The 18,947-nt window shown below is 45.8% G+C and overlaps 1 protein-coding gene across 1 annotated transcript; it reads right to left on the bottom strand.

Moving 5' to 3' along the window:
• Positions 1-6,480: 6,480 nt before the first annotated feature.
• Positions 6,481-7,425, bottom strand: OR13J1 (olfactory receptor family 13 subfamily J member 1). Its single transcript, XM_045780732.2, has one exon. The coding sequence runs from the start codon at positions 7,417-7,419 to the stop codon at positions 6,481-6,483; it is 939 nt and encodes a 312-aa protein (XP_045636688.2). The 5' UTR covers positions 7,420-7,425.
• Between the last annotated feature and the right edge of the window lie 11,522 nt (positions 7,426-18,947).

Here is an 18,947-nt window from a genome sequence, read left to right as displayed (position 1 = left end):
ATCCTGGTCAAAGACTGTAGCTTCGGCCACAGGGCTGCTGCTGGATCTGTGCTTGCCACCTCCCGACAAGAGCTCCAGCATCTGTCATGACCCCCTCCATGCCCGGAGCCTGCGCCACTTTCCCTTTCCTCTGGCCTGAATCAGGGTGATTGTTAAGGGGGTTTCTAGAGAGTACAGGGGCAGCGGGTTAATCTGGGTCAGCACCTGACCTTAAATCTTATCCATAGGAACAACTAAGGGTAAGGTTTCTCTTGCTGAGGTTTGGCAACAAGATAGAGAATTGCCCGAGTGTGAGGGTGGCTCGTTCATTCATTCGTTAAACAAATAGTTGTGGGGCACTTACTGTGTGCCAGGCCCTGTGCTAGGAGGTGGGAATACAGCAGAAACAGATGTGGCTTCCGCCCTAACAGAGTTTATACTCACTCCGCCATGCTAGGTGACCTTGGACACATCCCTTCCTCTCTCTGGGCTTTAGAAACCCAAGGTTCTCTTTGAGAACCTGGGATGTAAAGACAAAGTAAAACGTGAAATCTGTAAAGAAGTTAAAAGGAAGTAGCTTTTTTAGGTTATGACTTCATGTGTCTGGATAATGCCCACAGCATTTTAGAAGCAAGTATAAGGGTTTGGTCTTTATTATGTGTGTTGTTACAAAATGACCTATCTTAACCTCGAATTCTGACACCTGACATAGGGTTGTGTGTGTGTGAGGGGTCTCAAGCAGGTGAAAGGTGGGAAACCACCTGTCTTCATATTTCTCTTCCTTGTCCTCCTCTCTAACAAAAAGACCAAGTGGGAATGGCAGAGGCATTTAAGAGTTTTTGAGAACAGGTTCTGGCCTGCCCACTTGCCTTGTCTCCCTTCCATCCCTTCACACACACCAGCTCCAGCCTCACCAGACCACTCCCCATTAGTGGACAAACCCGCACACTCCTGTCTCGTCCCTCTTCTCATACTCTTTCCTCAGCCTGGAGCGGCCTTTCTCTTCCACGCATCCTTCGAGTCTCAGCTCTGACCCCCCTCCATTGCACAGCCTGCTCAGATGCCTTGGTAGAACTGACCATGGCAACAGCACGCTGCTCGCAGCTGTAAGCACTGGGTGATCGCGTTCTGCCTTGCATGGTGGTGTGTGGTACACTGAGCGACTGTACTCGAAGGCTTGTGTCCGATCCGTCGCTGCTGCCCCCCAGTGCCCGCACCCAGGAGGTGCAGGGGATTGCCACTGAGATCCGGTGCTATTCCGCCGCCCCAAAGCCCCCGTCCCAGATATCTCGCCTTGAGAGCACCTCCCCCGCCAGCACACACACAGCAACCGAGGAAGCAGCTGTTGTGATTGTGGAGAACAACAGCGCTGGGGTGCTGGGCTTCTCCCTGCCAGCAGCTGCTCTTTCTGAAAAGCTACGACAGAGAGGAGTGGGGCTCCTCATAATTTAAGAGTCTGATCATAATATATTCATGGAAATTGGAGCCAGCTCATGGAGCCACAGGCTCATGGCCCCAAAGAAGTAAGTCTGTGTCTAGAAAATACCATGCTTCCAGGTAACCGACAGCTTTAACTCTGCACCATGGGCACAGAAGGGGACGTCAGGGAGCAGCTGCTGTTCCCTGGGTGCATCAGTGACGATGAGCTAGTTTTGCTGCAGTAACATGCGTAATCTTAGAGGCTTACCATGACAAAGGTTTCTTTCTTTCTCATGTTCCATGTCCTTTGTAGCTTTTCAGGGGACTCTGTTCCATGTTGTCGTCCTCAGAGACCCTGGCTGAGGGAGGCTCCACCATCTGGACTTTGCCAGTTGTTACAGCTGGGGAAGAACACACTGGGCATTCACCCCCGCAGTCACACACTCCACCCCAGAAGTGGCATGGGTCACATGCACTCACACTCCACTGGCCCTGGGTAACCCTACCACATGCCAGGAGGAGGAAAACCTGAAATCTGCTGAATATTTGGATATGATGTTGTTTCACAGTACGCTCTCTGAAAACCACTCTGGCATCTATCTGCCAATGTCTCCCGCTCTGTCATGTGCTGGAAAATCAGGTTCGCAGAGAGCAAACTGAATGTCGCCGAGAATAATTGTCGAGTCCCACACCCCAGTTTTAGGTCTCCTGAGAGGCAGGGTGACGCCATGAACCAGGACTGGGAGCCCTGGCACGGGAGTGAGGAATCCAGGTTTGATTGTCACCTTTGTTCCCATTCTGCTGTACGGCCTTGGTCAGATCTCTCCTGTGAATGGAACCGCTCAATTAGGTGACCTCTAGTACCCTGTCACCTCTGACACATTTCCTCACTCTATCTAGCAACTTCCAGCCCTGAGGTCTGACAGCCCAGGGTTACTTTGCAAGGTAAATATTACATCAGTTTCATTGGATGGTGAATCTCGTTTGAACCATTTAATATTTTATTTTAGGCTTCACAAATTATTTTAAAAGAAAGGGGATGGGCGTAAAAGGACCGAAGCTTCTGTTGCAATTTCCCTGACATGCCTGGATCTGGGATTCCTGCTTGACCACTTCCTTGCTGGATGGCAGAGCAGGTGAGTGCAGGCTTTGGAGTCAGACCCACCAGGGCTCAAGTCCCAGACCTGCCACTTGCTAGCAGTTTTCTCAGCTTCACCTCCCTTACCTGTAAAGTGGAGATAAGCAGAGTGTTTCCTTGTGGGGTTACTTTGAGGATCCAGTGAGATGAGGCATGCCGAGAGAGCTCTTAGCACAGATCCTGGCACATGGTAAGTAATCAGTAAGTGGTAGCCAATATTACTAGTATCATTATGTCCTCTTTCACAAGCAAATGTTCTGGTTTTCATATGTTTAAAAAGATTTCATGAGACTAGTCCACATGCTAGATGCACTGTCCTTACCTCGTTGTACTTATTGCCCAGTGGCATGAGCACATGCAGGTAGCTGGAGCAGGCTGTCAGGTGTCCTGACCCAGGGCTTGGGAGAGCAGAGCTGGCAAGTGCTGAGCTCATTACCAGCAGACACACTGTGCTGGGATGGGCCAGGGCCAAAGCCTCGAGGACCCGCCTCCTGGTCCCCTGCCACATAGCTCTCTGCTCTTTGCCCTGGGGAACCTTGCAGTCCCTGCCCAATTTAAAGTTCAAACTCTGGAACTATACAAGTTTGCTGGTTTGGCAGCTGTGGGGCTCAGAGACCCCCGGATTCTTGTGCTTCCCCGGGGCGGGGGGACTGGCTGCAGTGAGTGGGCGCAGGAGAGACACTGGACAGAATCTGATCGGGTCTCACTGTTGCCCTGCCCCTTGGATCGAGGATTGAAGTCTGTGGCCCCCTGTCCTAGGCATGGGTATCTTGGTCTGTGAAAAGGGGTGTCTCCATTCCAGAATGTTGTAAGGATTGGGACTCATGAAAGTTCTGGAAAGCTCATTGCTATATAGAGTATGAGGCCCTGAGCACTTGTGAGGGACATTAAGTCAGGGGTTCAGTCAGGTGCGTGGGTCTCTACAGGTTTCCTCTCCCTTCCCTTCATAACAAAGAATAACAACCGACACAGTTGTTGTAGAGACTACAACACAGCCTTATAAAGCAGCAGCAGCTACAGATTTTCCCCTTACACTATGATTTGTCCTTTGGAATTTTTATCAAGTTCCCAGGTCAAAGTCAAACATTCCGAGACTGTTACCACTTGTTTTCTCCATGCTCATGGAACAGTGCCCTCTTCCCACACGTGGACACCTGGAACTCAACACCATGTCCCTACGCCTCTCATCTTCTCCATCTCTGTCTCAGCAGGCAGCACTGCTGTCCACCCAAATAAGCCAGAAACCCAGGCTGCAACCCACAGGCCTCTCTCTCTCTGTCTTCCAGCTCTGCAGTCATCTGTATGTCTCAAGTATTCTTCAGCTGCCCTCTCTCTGCTTGGTTGCCCACTGGGTCGGGCTGCCCGGACTTATTCCCGTCCCCACCATGAGAGCCTGGGTTACACCAACAGCTTCCTTACTTCCTGCCCCTCAGGCTGGAGGCCTTCTCATCAGTGCTCGATTCTGGAGCCAGGTGATCTTGCATTTCTTAAAAATGCATCACCTTATTTTTAAGTTCAAAATTAGATTTTGACTTTGAACTTATTTTTAAGTTCAAAGTCATGTTCGTGTTATATTAATATTAGAAATATTGAAATTAGTTAAATAAGAAAACAATCGGCTCTAACTGATCAATCCTATAACCCCGCCGCCCAGTGGAAACAACTCTTAATATTTTGTCATAGTTTCCCAGGATTTTTTGCATATATACTAATTCATAAATCCATAACAAAAATGCTTTAAAAAATAACATTGGGATCATAGTGAATGCAAAGTTATGAATTCTGCTTTTTTCTATTAATTACTTTGTGGGCATATCTCATTATCAAATATTCTTCCAAAAATAAGAATTTTTGAAGACTGCATCACATTCTATCATTGGATACCACGAGTATTTATTTGGACATTCTTCTGTGATTGGATGTTAAGATTCTTACAACTTTTTGTTATTATAAATAATGTTATGATTAATGTCCATATACATTTCCTTATTCATAAATCTTTGTGCTTCTAATGATCATATTGGACTAATTCTTAGAAGTAGATGGGTTAGGTCATAGAGTCAAGCAATTTTTTTTTTTAAAGATTTTATTTATTTATTTGACAGAGACAGAAACAGCCAGCGAGAGAGGGAACACAAGCAGGGGGAGTGGGAGAGGAAGAAGCAGGCTCATAGCGGAAGAGCCTGATGTGGGGCTCGATCCCATAACGCCAGGATCACGCCCTGAGCCGAAGGCAGGCGCTTAACCGCTGTGCCACCCAGGCGCCCCAAGCAATTTTTTAAGTCTTTGGATTCATACTTCCAACTGATTTTTCAGGAAGTTTATATTAACTTATTCCCATCCCCACCAGCAACATATGACATTACTTCTTCACTGCACCTTCATTACCAATAGACATTTGAAAAATTCACCAATTTCATGGGTGGAAATGGCATTTAATCAGTGATCTATCCAAAAGTAAATGTGACTGTAAATCCCAAAGCCACATGATAACATTCAAACACCTGTCATGGCATCACGACCCTGGCTCAATGCTGGACATCTTGGCGGGCAACCTTCACTCTGCGTTGGTGAGAGAGCGTTGAGCTTCAGGGAACAGGCAGGGCTTCTCTCCTATGTGCCTCTGTTCTGACCAACACGGGAAGCAGAAAGAGGGACTGGAGGAGAACCGAAGGCTCTAGCAAGGACTGTGCTTCTCTGTGGCAGGGGGCAGAAGAGCTGGACTGCTTCTTGGAGGCCAAGGCCAGCTCCCCAACATACAGATGGTGCCACTGAGGCTGAGGGTGGGGGCAGGCAGGGAATGGAGATCTCTGTGAATCTGCATCCGTTTCTACTCTGTGCTCATTGAGTTGTCAGAAAGGGAAGCTGGCAAGAGGCTGAGCACCAGGAAGGGGCAGCTCTGGCAGGATCCCTGTGATCAGGTGAGGAAGGGTAGAGCCAGTCTCCGCGAAGCCAGGTGAGGCCTGGATGCTGGGCTGGGAGGCATGGCAACGGCTGCTGTTGCTGCTCAGGTGTTGCAACTCAGATGTTGGGAACACAGGCCCTGGGCTGCTCAGGGTGATCAGTACCCTGGTGGCTGGACTGCGCTGGAGATCATGGACTCTGGGCCTCATCACTGCCTCTACTGGGTGTCCCAGGGCACTAGGTTCATCTTTGAACTTTGTCTCCTCTCTGCTTAGGTTCAGGAAGGACCCCAGGCTCTGCCACTATCACCCCTACACTGTTGTGTTCACGTATTTATTTACAAAACCTATGGGCGGCTTAGGGTTGGGCAGTGCTGGACCTTGGGACAGAGTAGATTCTGACTGTCCCTGCTCTTACAGTAACACTGAAAATAAAGCAGGAGGAGCTCAGTGAGGAGGTTTCTTGGGGGAGGTGGCATTCGAGCTGGGCCTTGAGGGTCTGGCCATCCTGGAGTTGATGCTGGGTATGGCTGCCTTGTGGGAAGAATCAAGAAGAGCACAGAGCCAGGCAGGGCTGGGCAACATTGGGGCTCACACCTGGCTGGTATGTGTGGCTGTCAGGAGGGAGAATGTGGGGCAGAAGGCTAGGGGTTAGTCAGGACCAGCAGGGCCAGCTTACACTTTGTCCTGAGAGGGGGAGCCATTTGGGGGTTTCAGTCAAGAGAGGATGTGATCACATTTGCTTTTCACAGAGGTCCCTCTGGAGGCCCCAGGGAGGATAGAGTGGAAGGACCACTGGAGCGCAGTCTTGAGGTCAACCAGGAGCTGGTGTAAAGGTGCAGGAAGCGATGCAGAGAGCTGGCCAGGGCGATGCCAGGGAAGGGGCTGAGGGGTGCTTTGTGAGCAATTCTGTGGTGGCATCAGTGGGACTTGGTGCTGCCTTTCTGGGATGAATATTCCAGACTCAGCCCTGTGCCCCACCTGTCCGCACTGTAGGCCTACGAAGGCCTCACCTACTAACCTGAAGATCCCAGGCCTCCCTCACCTGGACGTGCAACTCCTACCCCACACTTTCCTGGCAGCCTCCTTCACCTCCTTGTTCCTCAGGCTGTAGATGACGGGGTTCAGCATGGGTGTGACCACGGCATAGAGGACTGTGAAGGCCTCATCAGAGATGCGGGTCTCTTTGCTCTTGGGTTTCATGTACATGAATATGATGGTGCCATAGAAAAGCATCACCACAGCCAGGTGTGCCGAGCAGGTGGAGAAGGCTTTGCGGTGCCCAGCAGCTGAGGGCACTCTCAGGATGGTGGCCAGGATAAGTGTGTAGGACAGGCAGATGAATGCCAGGGGTATAGGCAGCAGCAGGATGGCCCCCACCAGCAGGAAGGCTTCACTGACTGACGTGTCACTGCATGCCAGCTTCAGCACGGCCAGGATCTCACAGGTGAAGTGACTGACCACATGGTGACCGCAGAAGGGCAGCCTCATGGCAATGACTGTCTCTGTCACTGACTTGACGAGACAGAGGACCCAGGCAGTTGACGCCAGCAACAAGCAGAGCCGGGAGCTCATGAGCACGGGGTACCTGAGTGGCTGGCAAATGGCCAGGTAGCGATCATAGGCCATGATGGCAAGAAGTAGACACTCCGTGGAGCCTGTGGCTAGGCTCAGACACATCTGGATTGCGCAGCCAATAAAGGAGATGGTCTTCTGGGCTGACAGGAGGTGGACCAGCATCAGAGGCACAAAGGTAGACGTATAGCAGATGTCCAGGATGGAGAGATTTCCCAGGAAGAAGTACATGGGCGTGTGCAGGCGGACGTCCAGGATGCTCACTGCCACGATGGCTGTGTTCCCCAGCAGGGTCACCAAGTACATGGTTGAGCACAGGGGGAGGAGCAGGTGTTCCAGGGCTGGGTAGCCAGAAAATCCTTTCAGAAAGAACTCTGAGATCTCTGTCCTATTGACCAGCTCCATATTGCTGTGCTCAAGGGGGCATGAGGGTGCAGGGTGCTGGAGAGCCCACAGAGCCTCTTTTGGGTGGGAGTATGTTGCTAGGGCATTTTCCAGTTCTTACATACAGTCTGTCCTTGAGTTTGGGCAATCTGTGCACCTCTAGGCTGCGGTTCATCCACGTGAAAAGTGAGCAATGATTGTCTCAGTCACTGACTTGACGAGACAGAGGACCCAGGCAGTTGCCGCCAGCAACAAGCAGAGCTGGGGGCTCATGAGCACGGGTACCTGAGTGGCCGGCAAATGGCCAGGTAGCGATCTGAACCAGCATTTCCCTGAGAGAGTGTTAATGGAAATGTTAGTAGGCAGTCTGAAAAATTAATTTGAGACAACACTAAATTAATTGAAAGTAAATAAAGCCCTTTACTGCAGGACTTTTTATATGCCAATGTGATTTGTGACCTTCCAAAAGTAGTATAGGGCATGTAATTCCCAAACTTACTTGACCGTGGGTCCTCTTTTTACATTAATCCCCAGAAGATAAGTATTCTTTCTTTTTTTTTTTTTTAGATTTATTTATTTATTTGACAGAGAGAGTATGTGCACAAGCAGGGGAGGGGTAAAGGGAGAGGGGGAGAGAGAATCTCCAGCAGACTCCCTGCTGAGCACAGCCAGACACAGGGCTCAGCTCAGCACGGGGCTTGAGATCATGACCCTGAGATCATGACCTGAGCTGAAACCAAGAGTCACCCAGGCTCCCTTATAGCAGATAAGTGTTTTACAAACATAGTTTGGGGAAAATCAGAGGTCCTCAAATCTTAATGTGTAGGAGAATCACCTGAAAAGTTTGTTAAAATACAGATTGCTGGGCCCCATCCCCAGAGCTTCTGACTCAGTTTGTCTGGGTGATGCTGCTTCTACTGGCCATGGTACCACCTTTGAGGATCCCTGGACTAGATGGTTCCTGAGGGTCCTCCCGGCTTTCAGGAAGCCTTTGAGCTGCTTTACACTCTTCCCACTGTTGGGAATGCCCTTCTCCTCTATTTCTCAGCCTGCAGACCTCTGGTTGTGTCTTCAGCTTAGCTCTGGTCCCCATGCATGAGGCATACATTGTGCCTCTCATCGGAGGGGCTGCTGAACCCTGAGCCTGTCAGTGGGCTTATCCACCTGTCCCTCCACAGGGCCTGTTCATCAGCTACTGTGTGTGCGCTGACCTTCAGAATCTGCCTTCATCGTGGGCTATCGAGCTGAATTTGAAGGATTGGCTGGCCTGGCCCCCAAACTCCTATTTCCTCTGGGCCTGAGCCAGAGCTGCTTTGACCCCATGAACTTGTAGGGCATCAGCATGGGAAACTCCCTGAGAGGTGAACCTGTTGGATCTCACTGTTCAGGTAGGAAACTGAGATCACATCGTGGGTCTATGGCAAAGTGAGTCTAGAATCCAGTCCTCCCAACTGTGTGACACTTACATCATGCTCATGGCAGGGTTTGCCTCTGTCAAGGACCAGATGTTGGTGGTCCTTTTATCACACTAGGTGAACATCTTTCTCCTACATTCTCCCCTCAATCTTCCCACCAGGTAATGAGCGTAAGTCAACTTTTCCTTAGTGTTTCGGGCACTTGGCATTGATGTCAGTAAACCCGTGGGACGTGCTGCTCACACGTGGGGCTGGAGGGAGCTCTGATTCCTGTGAGTGTCTCACTTGCACGAGACAGTTCATTTTACTTGTCCCGTGTTTATCCGTTCCAGAATGAAGATGAGATAGAGTTCCTACCATGCACCCGGCACCATGCTAAGCATTAGGGGAATGAATGAGGACATATGTGTTCCCAGGTCACTAAATTCAGACCATTCCTAGGCAGAAATCCTCTCCAATTTCCATGCCCAGCCTCATCCTGCTTCTGTCTGCAGGCCTTCAGTGATAAGAAGCCTGTTTCTCCCATGGACATACTTTTCTTCTTGTTTTTTTTTTTTCCCCTTCTCTTTCTGTCAAGCCATGCTAAGGGTCACAGAAATCCTTCCTGATATGGAGTCTCTGGGTGTTATGGGGCCTACACCATCCAGCAAGGTGCAGGCTGAGTGGCCCCTGTGGACACTTCCCTCCCACACAGAACAAACACAGTGTCCAGGGTGCTGTGCCCACTGCAGGGATGAAGGGCCCCTTTCTGCAGCAGGGAGAGCTCTGCCCTAGCCTTGGGACCTCAGGTAGAAGGTCTTGCCTCTGCTTGACTGTGTCTAGGACATTGTGGGGTTAGGGGAGCGTGATCTGCAAGCTCCCTCCAAGATGCAGCTGGGAAACCCAAGCCTGGGCTCCTGGAGGGGCATCTCTATTTAACTGAGTGTCAGTAGCAACAGACATTTCACCAGGGCTGTGGGTGGCAGAGAGGTGGCGTTGTGTGCAGCCCCAGTAGTCGGGTCATGCCATAGCTTGCTCTACATGGTTCCGCATACTAGAATCTATCGCCTAAAGTCACTAGCAAACATGGGCAGCCATTGGCTCTCTATTGCAATATACACACACCCACAGCATGTCCCCACATATGGCCCCCAACTACATGCGTATGCACAAACAACTGTTTGACCCCCACGTACACACGTATGTGCCTGTGTGAATATATGCCACACATAGGCTCATGTGTGTCCCTGTACCGTCGTTCACGTGAAGGTGTGCACATGTGTAGCAGGTGCTCTCACTTTCTTATGTGCTAGCTCGCTCTCACTCACTCTCTCTCTCTCTCTCACACACACACACACACACACACACCCCGGTAGTGCAGACAGTCGGACTTGTGGCCAGGGCTTCAGAGGACCAAGCGGGACTACTAGGATGAGTGGAGACCACGCAGGGGCCCTGGAGGTGTCAGTAGAGAAGGAGCAGCCCTTGGGGTGGGGAGCAAACTTTGTCTGGGCTGAACCAGGAGGAGAAAGAAACATCGGAGCAGGGACATGGTCACGGAACCAGCTCCATGTCTCATCTGCTTTCTAGCCTGAGTGCTGAGTTGCTGGGTCTCCCTGCTCTGCTGTCTCTCCTTCAGCTGGGGGATGGGGGCCTGTAGGAAGAGAGCTCAAGAAGGGTTGTGGCTGGATGCTTAGAACTCTGGTTCCCAAAGCAGGGCTAGGAAGCTTTGTCTGCAGAGCCCACAGTGTCCTTTCTGCCTTCGCCTCACTCCTGGACATAGGCTACCTAAAAACCAGTTCGGATGCCATTTCTCCCAGGGAGCCTTCTTTTATTTCTCCCAGGCCAGCTTGAACCTCTCTCCTTTGTGCGCCATGGCCCTGTGTTGGCATTTCCAAGGTGGTGCTCACCTCTTTCACTCACTCCTTGCCTGTTGCCTACCCTGCCAGCCTGTAGGGGTGCCACTTCCTTCCCCTCCTCCCCCAGGCTCTGAAGGCCAAGTTGAAGCCCCCAGCCTGGTCACAGCCAACTTCTTCCTGTCTTGCTGCGACTTCATGGGGCTGAGACAGATTGGGAGTGAGCAGCTGTGTGACAATCATGAGCTGTCCCTAATCTGGAAGACATCCTGGCAGAGCTGGGAGGGTCTTGCAGCTCAGGGAGAACACCCCCTTTTTACATACGGAAACTGAGACCCAGAGAGAAGAGGCTTGCCCAACATCATCACACACTGAGTTGGAGGGGGAAGCCAAGGCTCCAGTAATTCCTGGGGCTCCTGACTCCCAGCCAAGTCTCCTTCTGCTCTCCCCACAACTCTGCTTTTTTACTTACCTTGAGGCTCTTTCAGACCCATGTCCTCTGTTTCCCGGAACATAATTCAGAGACGAGGTGCCTTTTGGCTGCAGCTTGGAGAACAGAGTTCAAAGAAGTGGGCCCACAGGGAACCCTGGTAGGCAGGACATGAGGTTTCACACTGACCCAGCTTCCCAAACTAAGAACACATGCCTAGATTTGTGGAGAATTCAGGGAAGTGTTTGCAACTTGATAGAATTAAGTGGAGCTTTTAGAATTGGTGGAATTAGACCACGTACTCAGAATTCAGTGGAGGTTCTCTAAAGGACATCAGGTTTGGTGGAATTAGGAAACGCTGATGTGCTCAATGCTGCACAGGGTCCTCAGTAGCTTACTGTGGGTGGCCAGGGTCTCCCTGACCTGGGCAGCTCCCACCTCCATCGTGACCGACAGCCTCCCAGGGAGCAGGCAGGCCAAATGGAGTAGGCACCTTTCAAAGCTCCCTATGTGCCAAGGGACTGTGCAATCCCCAAGGCAATTTAGAGGGAAAAGGGGAAATGCGCCCAGCTTAGAAACTTTGGGTCCCAAAGATGATGTCCCAAAGACCCAATTATGACAGTCTATTTGGAAATCTTAATTGGTGTGAAAAAGTTGGAGAAAGTGACTCGGGGTCAGGATGCATACTCATAGGTCAGTCCCCAGCCAGTGTGGCTTGTGCATGTGTACAGAATGAGTGAATGAGTGGATGGATGAAAATTAAATGCATAAACACTTCTCGGTGAATAAATTTAAAAATTAACGAATGGGTGAATGCACAAATGGTAGGCAGAGTTGCTTTCCAGGAGTTAGAGGTCCTGCCAACTTTCATAGGGATCTCAAGAAAATGCAAAATTTGAAAAGAGTGCAACAGGGAGGGAACTGGGGGAAGAGAGACAAACAGAATTGCAGAATATCTGAGCAAGGGAGTCCGTATCTCCCATCCTGGCCCACTCTCATTGTATGGACAGGAAAACTGCTCTCAGGAGCGGAAGCGGCTGGCTCAGAGCCCAGGGTTTGCTTTGTGAGGCTAATGTGTCTGCTCTTAAATGCATCGCCCGGAGGTCAATGCAAAGCAGGTCTGCGGGTCAGCACAGGCGTCCTGACCGTGGCTCCTTGAGGCTCCTTCCAGTTCTCAGAATCCATGCCTCTGGGGGCTTGAGGGGCTTGTTATCAAATACGGTCATTTTATTTTGGAACTGGGTATTGTTGTTGTTGGATTTTTATTTAACTATTTTAAAATACAAGTGACTTTAGTAGCTTTTTACATATTTATACAAGTTACACATACAGAACATTTTTTTAAAAAAGCATGAAGAATATAGAAGTATATGGTGTAAAAGTCACATCCCCTTTTCATGCTGCCTCTCCCGGACTCCCTGAAGGTAACCAGTGTCCTAGTTTTATGTATGTCTATCTAGATAGGTTTCTGGTCGTTTCCATATGCATATCTACACAGAAAGATTGATTTTGTAATCATATGTAAATATGGCTTTTAAGCATGCTTTCTTGTTGCAGTCTTATTGACGATAAGTGATGTACAATTGCATATATTTAAATCATATAATTTGATGAATTTTAACATAAGTATACAGTCATGAAACCATCAACACAATCAGGACTGCGAATTTATCTGTCATCCCCAAAGTTTCCTCATGCCCCTGGGTAATCCAGTCCTCCCTCCCCCAGCCAGGCCACCTCCGATGTGTTTTCTGTGACTAGATTACTTACATTTTCTAGCATTACATTTGTTGCAACACTGTTTATAAAACTCATTTTTCATATATTCATGAATCTCCTTCTAGACACAATGTTAGGTTTTATTTTTTTAATTTTTTAAAAAATTTTTCATTATGTTATGTTAGTCACCATGCAGTACATCCTTAGTTTTTGATGTAGCATCCATGATTCATTGTTTGCGTATAACACCCAGTGCTCCATGCAATACGTGCCCTCCTTAATACTCATCGCCGACCTAGCCCAATCCCCCACCGCCCTCCCCTCTGAAGCCCTCAGTTTACAATGTTAGGTTTTAAATAAATCTTATTGTCTCTTACGGTCCTCATACCACACTATTTTAATTACTGTAGATTACTAGTGTATATTGATACCTGCTAGGTCAGATTCGCTCTTACTAGCCTTCTTCAATAGTGTCTTCGTTATTCCAGCACACTTCCTTTTCCAGAAAAATTTTGCAGTCAGCTTGTCAAATTTCATGAAATCGCTTCTGGGATTTTCCCTTTAATTCATTGACGAATTTGAAGGACAGAATTGACATCATTATAAAATCAAGTTTTCTCATCCAGGAACATTGTCTCCCCATCGATCCAGGTCTTTTACAGTGTCCTGGTCATATAGCTCTTCTTCTAATATGTTCATGAAGTGATTTCCATCAATATATATTTTTCCCCGATGTCAAATTCTTGTATTTCTGGGATAAACCCTTCTTCCTCTTAGTGTTTTATTCTTGTCGTAAGTGCAAGATTTGATTTGGGGGGGTGAGCTGATGGGCTCTAGCTCCTGGGCTCCACCTGGTGGACATCAGGCCATTTTTGATGACCTTTGGGGAGGTGGGAGGAGGTGGTTGGAACAGCTATGAGGCCGTGAATTCCAGGGCTCAGGCCTGGGGAGATCACTATGGCAGCAGGATGACAGTGAGGAATCTGGTGGACATGAGGTCTGTGTGCCCCAGTTATGTGGCTGTGTATCCTCTACTAGCTTCTAATTGCTCGGAGACCCTGAGGGAAGAGACCAAATCTGTAATGAAAGAATCTATTGTCTCAGAACCCAGCAGTCGATTCACTAATACATCCTTTCTCTAAGCTTTATAATTATCTTTATGTCATTTCCAATGAGGCCAAAACCTCAACTATACTTTCACTTTTATGAATCTGGGTGACCTTTTGTATCAATAAATTTACAAATCAGAAAACTGTATTTCATCTTTGGTGCAGAAGGTAAGATCTTGAGCCCTTGGCACCAGCCAAGTTTGGAGACTCAATATGTGTATGGACGTCTTACCAAAAAATTGTAGAAGATAGAATTTGTACATGTTTAAATAAAAATAAATTCTTAACAGCACTGAAAAATCAGAGTGCTCACAGCAGACCAGAAATGAGGAATTGCTGAAAAATGGTAAGCAAAAGAGATTGGATTGTTAGAGAAAACCACAGCCAAACATAGTAAGGACGGGATTACTGCAATAAGGACAGTGGTTTTGGGGGTTCTCAGCTCATAGGCAACAGTTATAAGGAGCAGGAGGAAGGGCCTGAGGGAACTGTCAGGATGACTGGTAAGGGACAGTAACAGCAAGCAGGCAGGTCCAGGTAGTGGGCATGGGAGATACTTGCCCTCAAACGGAGTCAGTAATTGTCAATGCTTGAACCAGAGACACACAGAGAAGTCCCAGGAGGAATGCGGAGCCTCCAGGCCCAGCTGACATCCTCTCAGTAACTCCTTCAGCACCTCTATCATCATTCCTGGAGGTAGTAAATGGAAACTGAATTCATAGACAAGGCAATAGGGAACTGTAAATAAGAAGACGAGCCTACCATGTGGCATGATATAGTATTTGTATTTTTTGTGACTCGCTTATTTCAATTAGCATAATGCCTTCAAGGTTCATCCATGTTGTCCCCATTGTGGGAAGCCTTCCTTTTTTAAGACTGACTAATATTCCATTGTATGGACATACTACTTTTTGCTTATACATTCACCAGCTGATGGAAACTTGGGTTGTTCCCATGTTTTAGCTGCTGTGAACAATGCTGTTATGTTAAGGTTAACCCTGCTTTCAATTTTTGGGGGTGTATACCCAAAGTGGAGTTGCTGGCTAGTATGGCATTTCTTTTTTAAATTTTTTTGAGAAAACTCCAAAATTTTGAGGACCCTCCACTATTTTCTACAGTGGCACTACTATTGTTTTACACTCCCATCAACAGTATGCAAGGGTTCCAATTTCTCCACATGCTTGCCAACACTTGTTAATTTCTATTTTTTTCCTTAATAGTAGCCATCATGATGGGCGTGAGATGGTATCTCATTGTAATTTTGGTTTACATTTCCCTAATGATTCGTGATATTGAGCATATTTTCATGTGCTTATTGGCCATTCATATATCATCTTGGAGAAATGTCATCTTAGAGAAAAGTCCTATGCCCATTTTAAATTAATTAATTAATTAATTTTTGAGGAATAACTTTTCTAATTATGTTCAGTTAGCCAACATATAGTACATCATTAGTTTTTGATGTAGTGTTCAACAATTCATTAGTTGTGTATAACACCCAGTGCTCATCACAACATGTGCCCTCCTTGATACCCATCACCCGGCTACCCCATCCTCCCACCCACCTCTCTGTAACCCTCAGTTTGTTTCCCAGAGTCCAGAGTCTCTCATGGTTTGTCTCCCTCTCTGATTTCTTCCCCTTCAGTTTTCCCTTCCTTCCCCTGTGGTCCTCTGTGCTATTCCTTATGTTCCACATATAAGTGAAACCATATGATAATTGTCTTCCTCTACTTGACTTATTTCACATAGTATAATCCCCTCCAGTTCCATCCATGTCGATGCAAATGGTAGGTATTCATCCTTTCTGATGCCTATGCCCATTTCTAAGTTAAATTGTTTGGTTTTTTGTTTTAGAGTTTTAGAAGGTCTCTAGAGAGTCTGGATATTAATCCCTTATCAGATATATGATTTGCAAGTGCAAGTATTTCCTCTCATTTTGTAGACTGCCTTTACACTCAGTAGATAGTGTTTTTTCGATACACAAAGTTTTAAAATTCTCATGGGTCCAGTTTGTCTAATGTTGTTTTTGTTTGTTTGTTTGTTTTTGTTACCTATGTGCTTGGTGTCCTATTTAAGAAATAATAATGAAACTTTTGTCCTATGATTTCTTCTAAGAGTTTTTATTGTTTCAGGTCTTACATTTAGGTCTTTGATCCATTTTGAGTTAATTTTTATATATGGTTTTAGGTAAGGGTTAAACTTCATTCTTTTCATGTAGATACCCAGTTTTTCCAGTGCCATTTGTTGAAAAGACTGTCCTTTCCCCATTGAGTGGTCTTGGCACGCTTATCAGTAGTCATTTGATCATATGTGTGGGGGTTTATTTCTGGGCTCTATATTTTATTCTACTTGTCTACAGATCTCTTTTTTTGACAGTGCCACACCGTTTTGATTGTTGTAACTTTGTAATGAGTTTTGGAATCAGGAAGTATGAGTCTTACAGTTTTGTTCTTTTATTCTTTTTCCAGATTGTTTTGGCTACTTGCCATTCCTTGAGATTCCATTGAATTTTAGGATGAGTTTTTCTATTTCTGTGAAACCTTTCATTGGGATTTTCTTAGGGATTGCATTGAATCTGTGGGGCACCTTGGCCAATTTTGATATTTAGAGTATGTTGTCTTCCAATCCAGAAACATGGGAAGTGTTTCTATTTATTTATGTCTGTTTGAGTTTCTTTCAGCAATTTTTGTAGTTTTTATTGTACAAGTCTTCATTTCCTTGGTTAAGTTAATTCCTGAGTGTTTTATTCTTTATGATGCTATTGAAGATGAACTTGTTTTTGTGATTTCCTTTCAGATTGTTCATTGTTCATGTATAGAAATGCAACTGGTTTTTGTGTGTTGACTTTTGTGTGTGGTATCCTGCTATATTGCTGTGTTCATTTACAGTGCTAACAGCTTTTTTTGTGGAGTCTTTAGGGTTTTCTTAATATGAGATTATATCTGCCAATAGAGATAATTTTACTTCTTTCTTTCCAATTAAGATGCCTTCATTTCTTTTTCTTTCCTAATTGCTCTGGCTAGAACTTCCAGTACTGTGCTGAAAGGAGGGCATCCTTGCCTTGTTTCTGATCTTAGAGGAAAAGCTTTCAGTCTTTCACAACTGAGTATGATGTTTGCTGTGGGTTTTTCATATATGAGTTTTATTATGTTGAAGTAGTTTCCTTCTGTTTTTACTTTGCTGAGAGTTTTTTTTTTTTTTTTTTTACAATGAGATGGTGTTGAATTTTGTCAAATGCTTCTCTGCATCAGTTGAGGTGGTCATGTGTTTTTGTCCTTCATTTTGTTGATGCGTGTATTACATCAATCAGTTTTTGTATGTTGAACCATCCTTGCATTCCAGGAATAAATCTGCCTTGTCACAGTATATAATCCTTTTAATGTGATGTTGAAATCAGTTGTTTATAATTTTTATTGAGGATTTTTGCATCTATGTTCATCAGGGATATTGGCTTGCAGTTTTTTTTATTTTTTATTTTTCTCATGGCGGCTTTATTTGGATTTGTTATCAGGGTGATGCTAGCCTCATAAAATGAGTTTGCAAGTATTCCCTCTTGTTCTGTTTTTTTGGGAGAGTTTAAAAAGGTTTGGTTTTAATTCTTCTTTGGGTGTTTGGTAGAATTCACCCGTGAATCCATCTGGTCCTAGTCTGTCTTTCATGGGAGGCTTTTGGTTATTGATTCAATCTTTCTATTTGTTATTAGTCTGTTCAGGCTCTTTATTTCTTCTTGATTCAGTTTTGGTAGGTTGTAGGTTTCTAAGAATTTATCCATTTCTTCTAGATTATGTAATTTGTTGGTATGTAATTGTTTATAGTAATTCTTATGTTCTTTTTAATTTGTTGTAGTGTCTCCTCTTTCATTTCTAATTCTATTTATTTGAGTCTCTTCTTTTTTCTATCAGTCTAGCTCAGGATTTGCCAATTGTATTTTTTTTAAACTACTCTTGATTTTGTTGATTTTTTTCTGTTGTTTCTCTATTCCTTATTTGATTTATATCTGGTCTAATCTTTATTATTTTCTTTTTTCTGCTATCCTTGGCTTTCTTTTTCTCAATTTTTAAGCTCATTAAATTTCAGACTTTATTTTTTCTTTTCTTTCTTTTTTTTTTTGTTAAAGATTTTATTTATTTATGTGACAGAGAGATAGCCAGCGAGAGAGGGAACACAGCAGGGGAGTGGGAGAGGAAGAAGCAGGCTTCCAGTGGAGGAGCCCGATGTGGGACTCGATCCCAGAACACCGGGATCACGCCCTGAGCCGAAGGCAGACACTTAAGGACTGCACTATCCAGGTGCCCCATAGACTTTATTTTTTCTAATATAAATGCTTTTTAAATTTCACTCCACATATCTTGATATGTACTATTTCTATTTCTATCTTGTTCTAAATAATTTGTAATTTCTACTATTATTTCTTTTAGTTATAGAAGTATATTTCTTTTTTTTTTTTTAAGATTTTTATTTATTTATTTGACAGAGAGAGACAGCCAGTGAGAGAGGGAACACAAGCAGGGGGAGAGGGAGAGGAAGAAGCAGGCTCCTAGTGGAGGAGCCTGATGTGGGGCTCGATCCCAGAATGGCAGGATCACACCCTGGGCCGAAGGCAGATGCTTAACGACTGTGCCACCCAGGCACCCCTAGAAGTATATTTCTTAATTCCCAAACAAATGGAGATTGTTGGATAAACCTTTGAATTTTTAAAATATATCTCAGCTTGATTTCTAATTTAACTTCATTGTAGTCAGAGAATGTGGTCTGTATGATACCCATCCTTTAAATTTGTTGAGACTTGCTTTGTGACCTATTTTCTGGCAATTTTTCATCAATAGTCTCTGTGTGCTTGAAAAGAATGTGTCTTCTGTGCTGAGGGCAGGGATTCTATGTATGTCCATTTTATCAGGATTTTCACAGTTAACTTTGTTCAAATCTAAATTCTTACTGATTGTTTTGTCTGCTTGACCTCTCAATAATGTAAAGATATGTGTTAGAATCCTTTTCTTTATTGTGAATTTGTCAGTTTCCCCTTATAGTTCTAGAAGTTTTT

The sequence above is a fragment of the Ursus americanus genome, chromosome 18, assembly GCF_024610735.1.
Source record: "Ursus americanus isolate L20-20 chromosome 18, mUrsAme1.1.p, whole genome shotgun sequence".
NCBI lineage: Eukaryota > Metazoa > Chordata > Mammalia > Carnivora > Ursidae > Ursus > Ursus americanus.
This window is presented reverse-complemented; position numbering and strand designations above follow the sequence as displayed.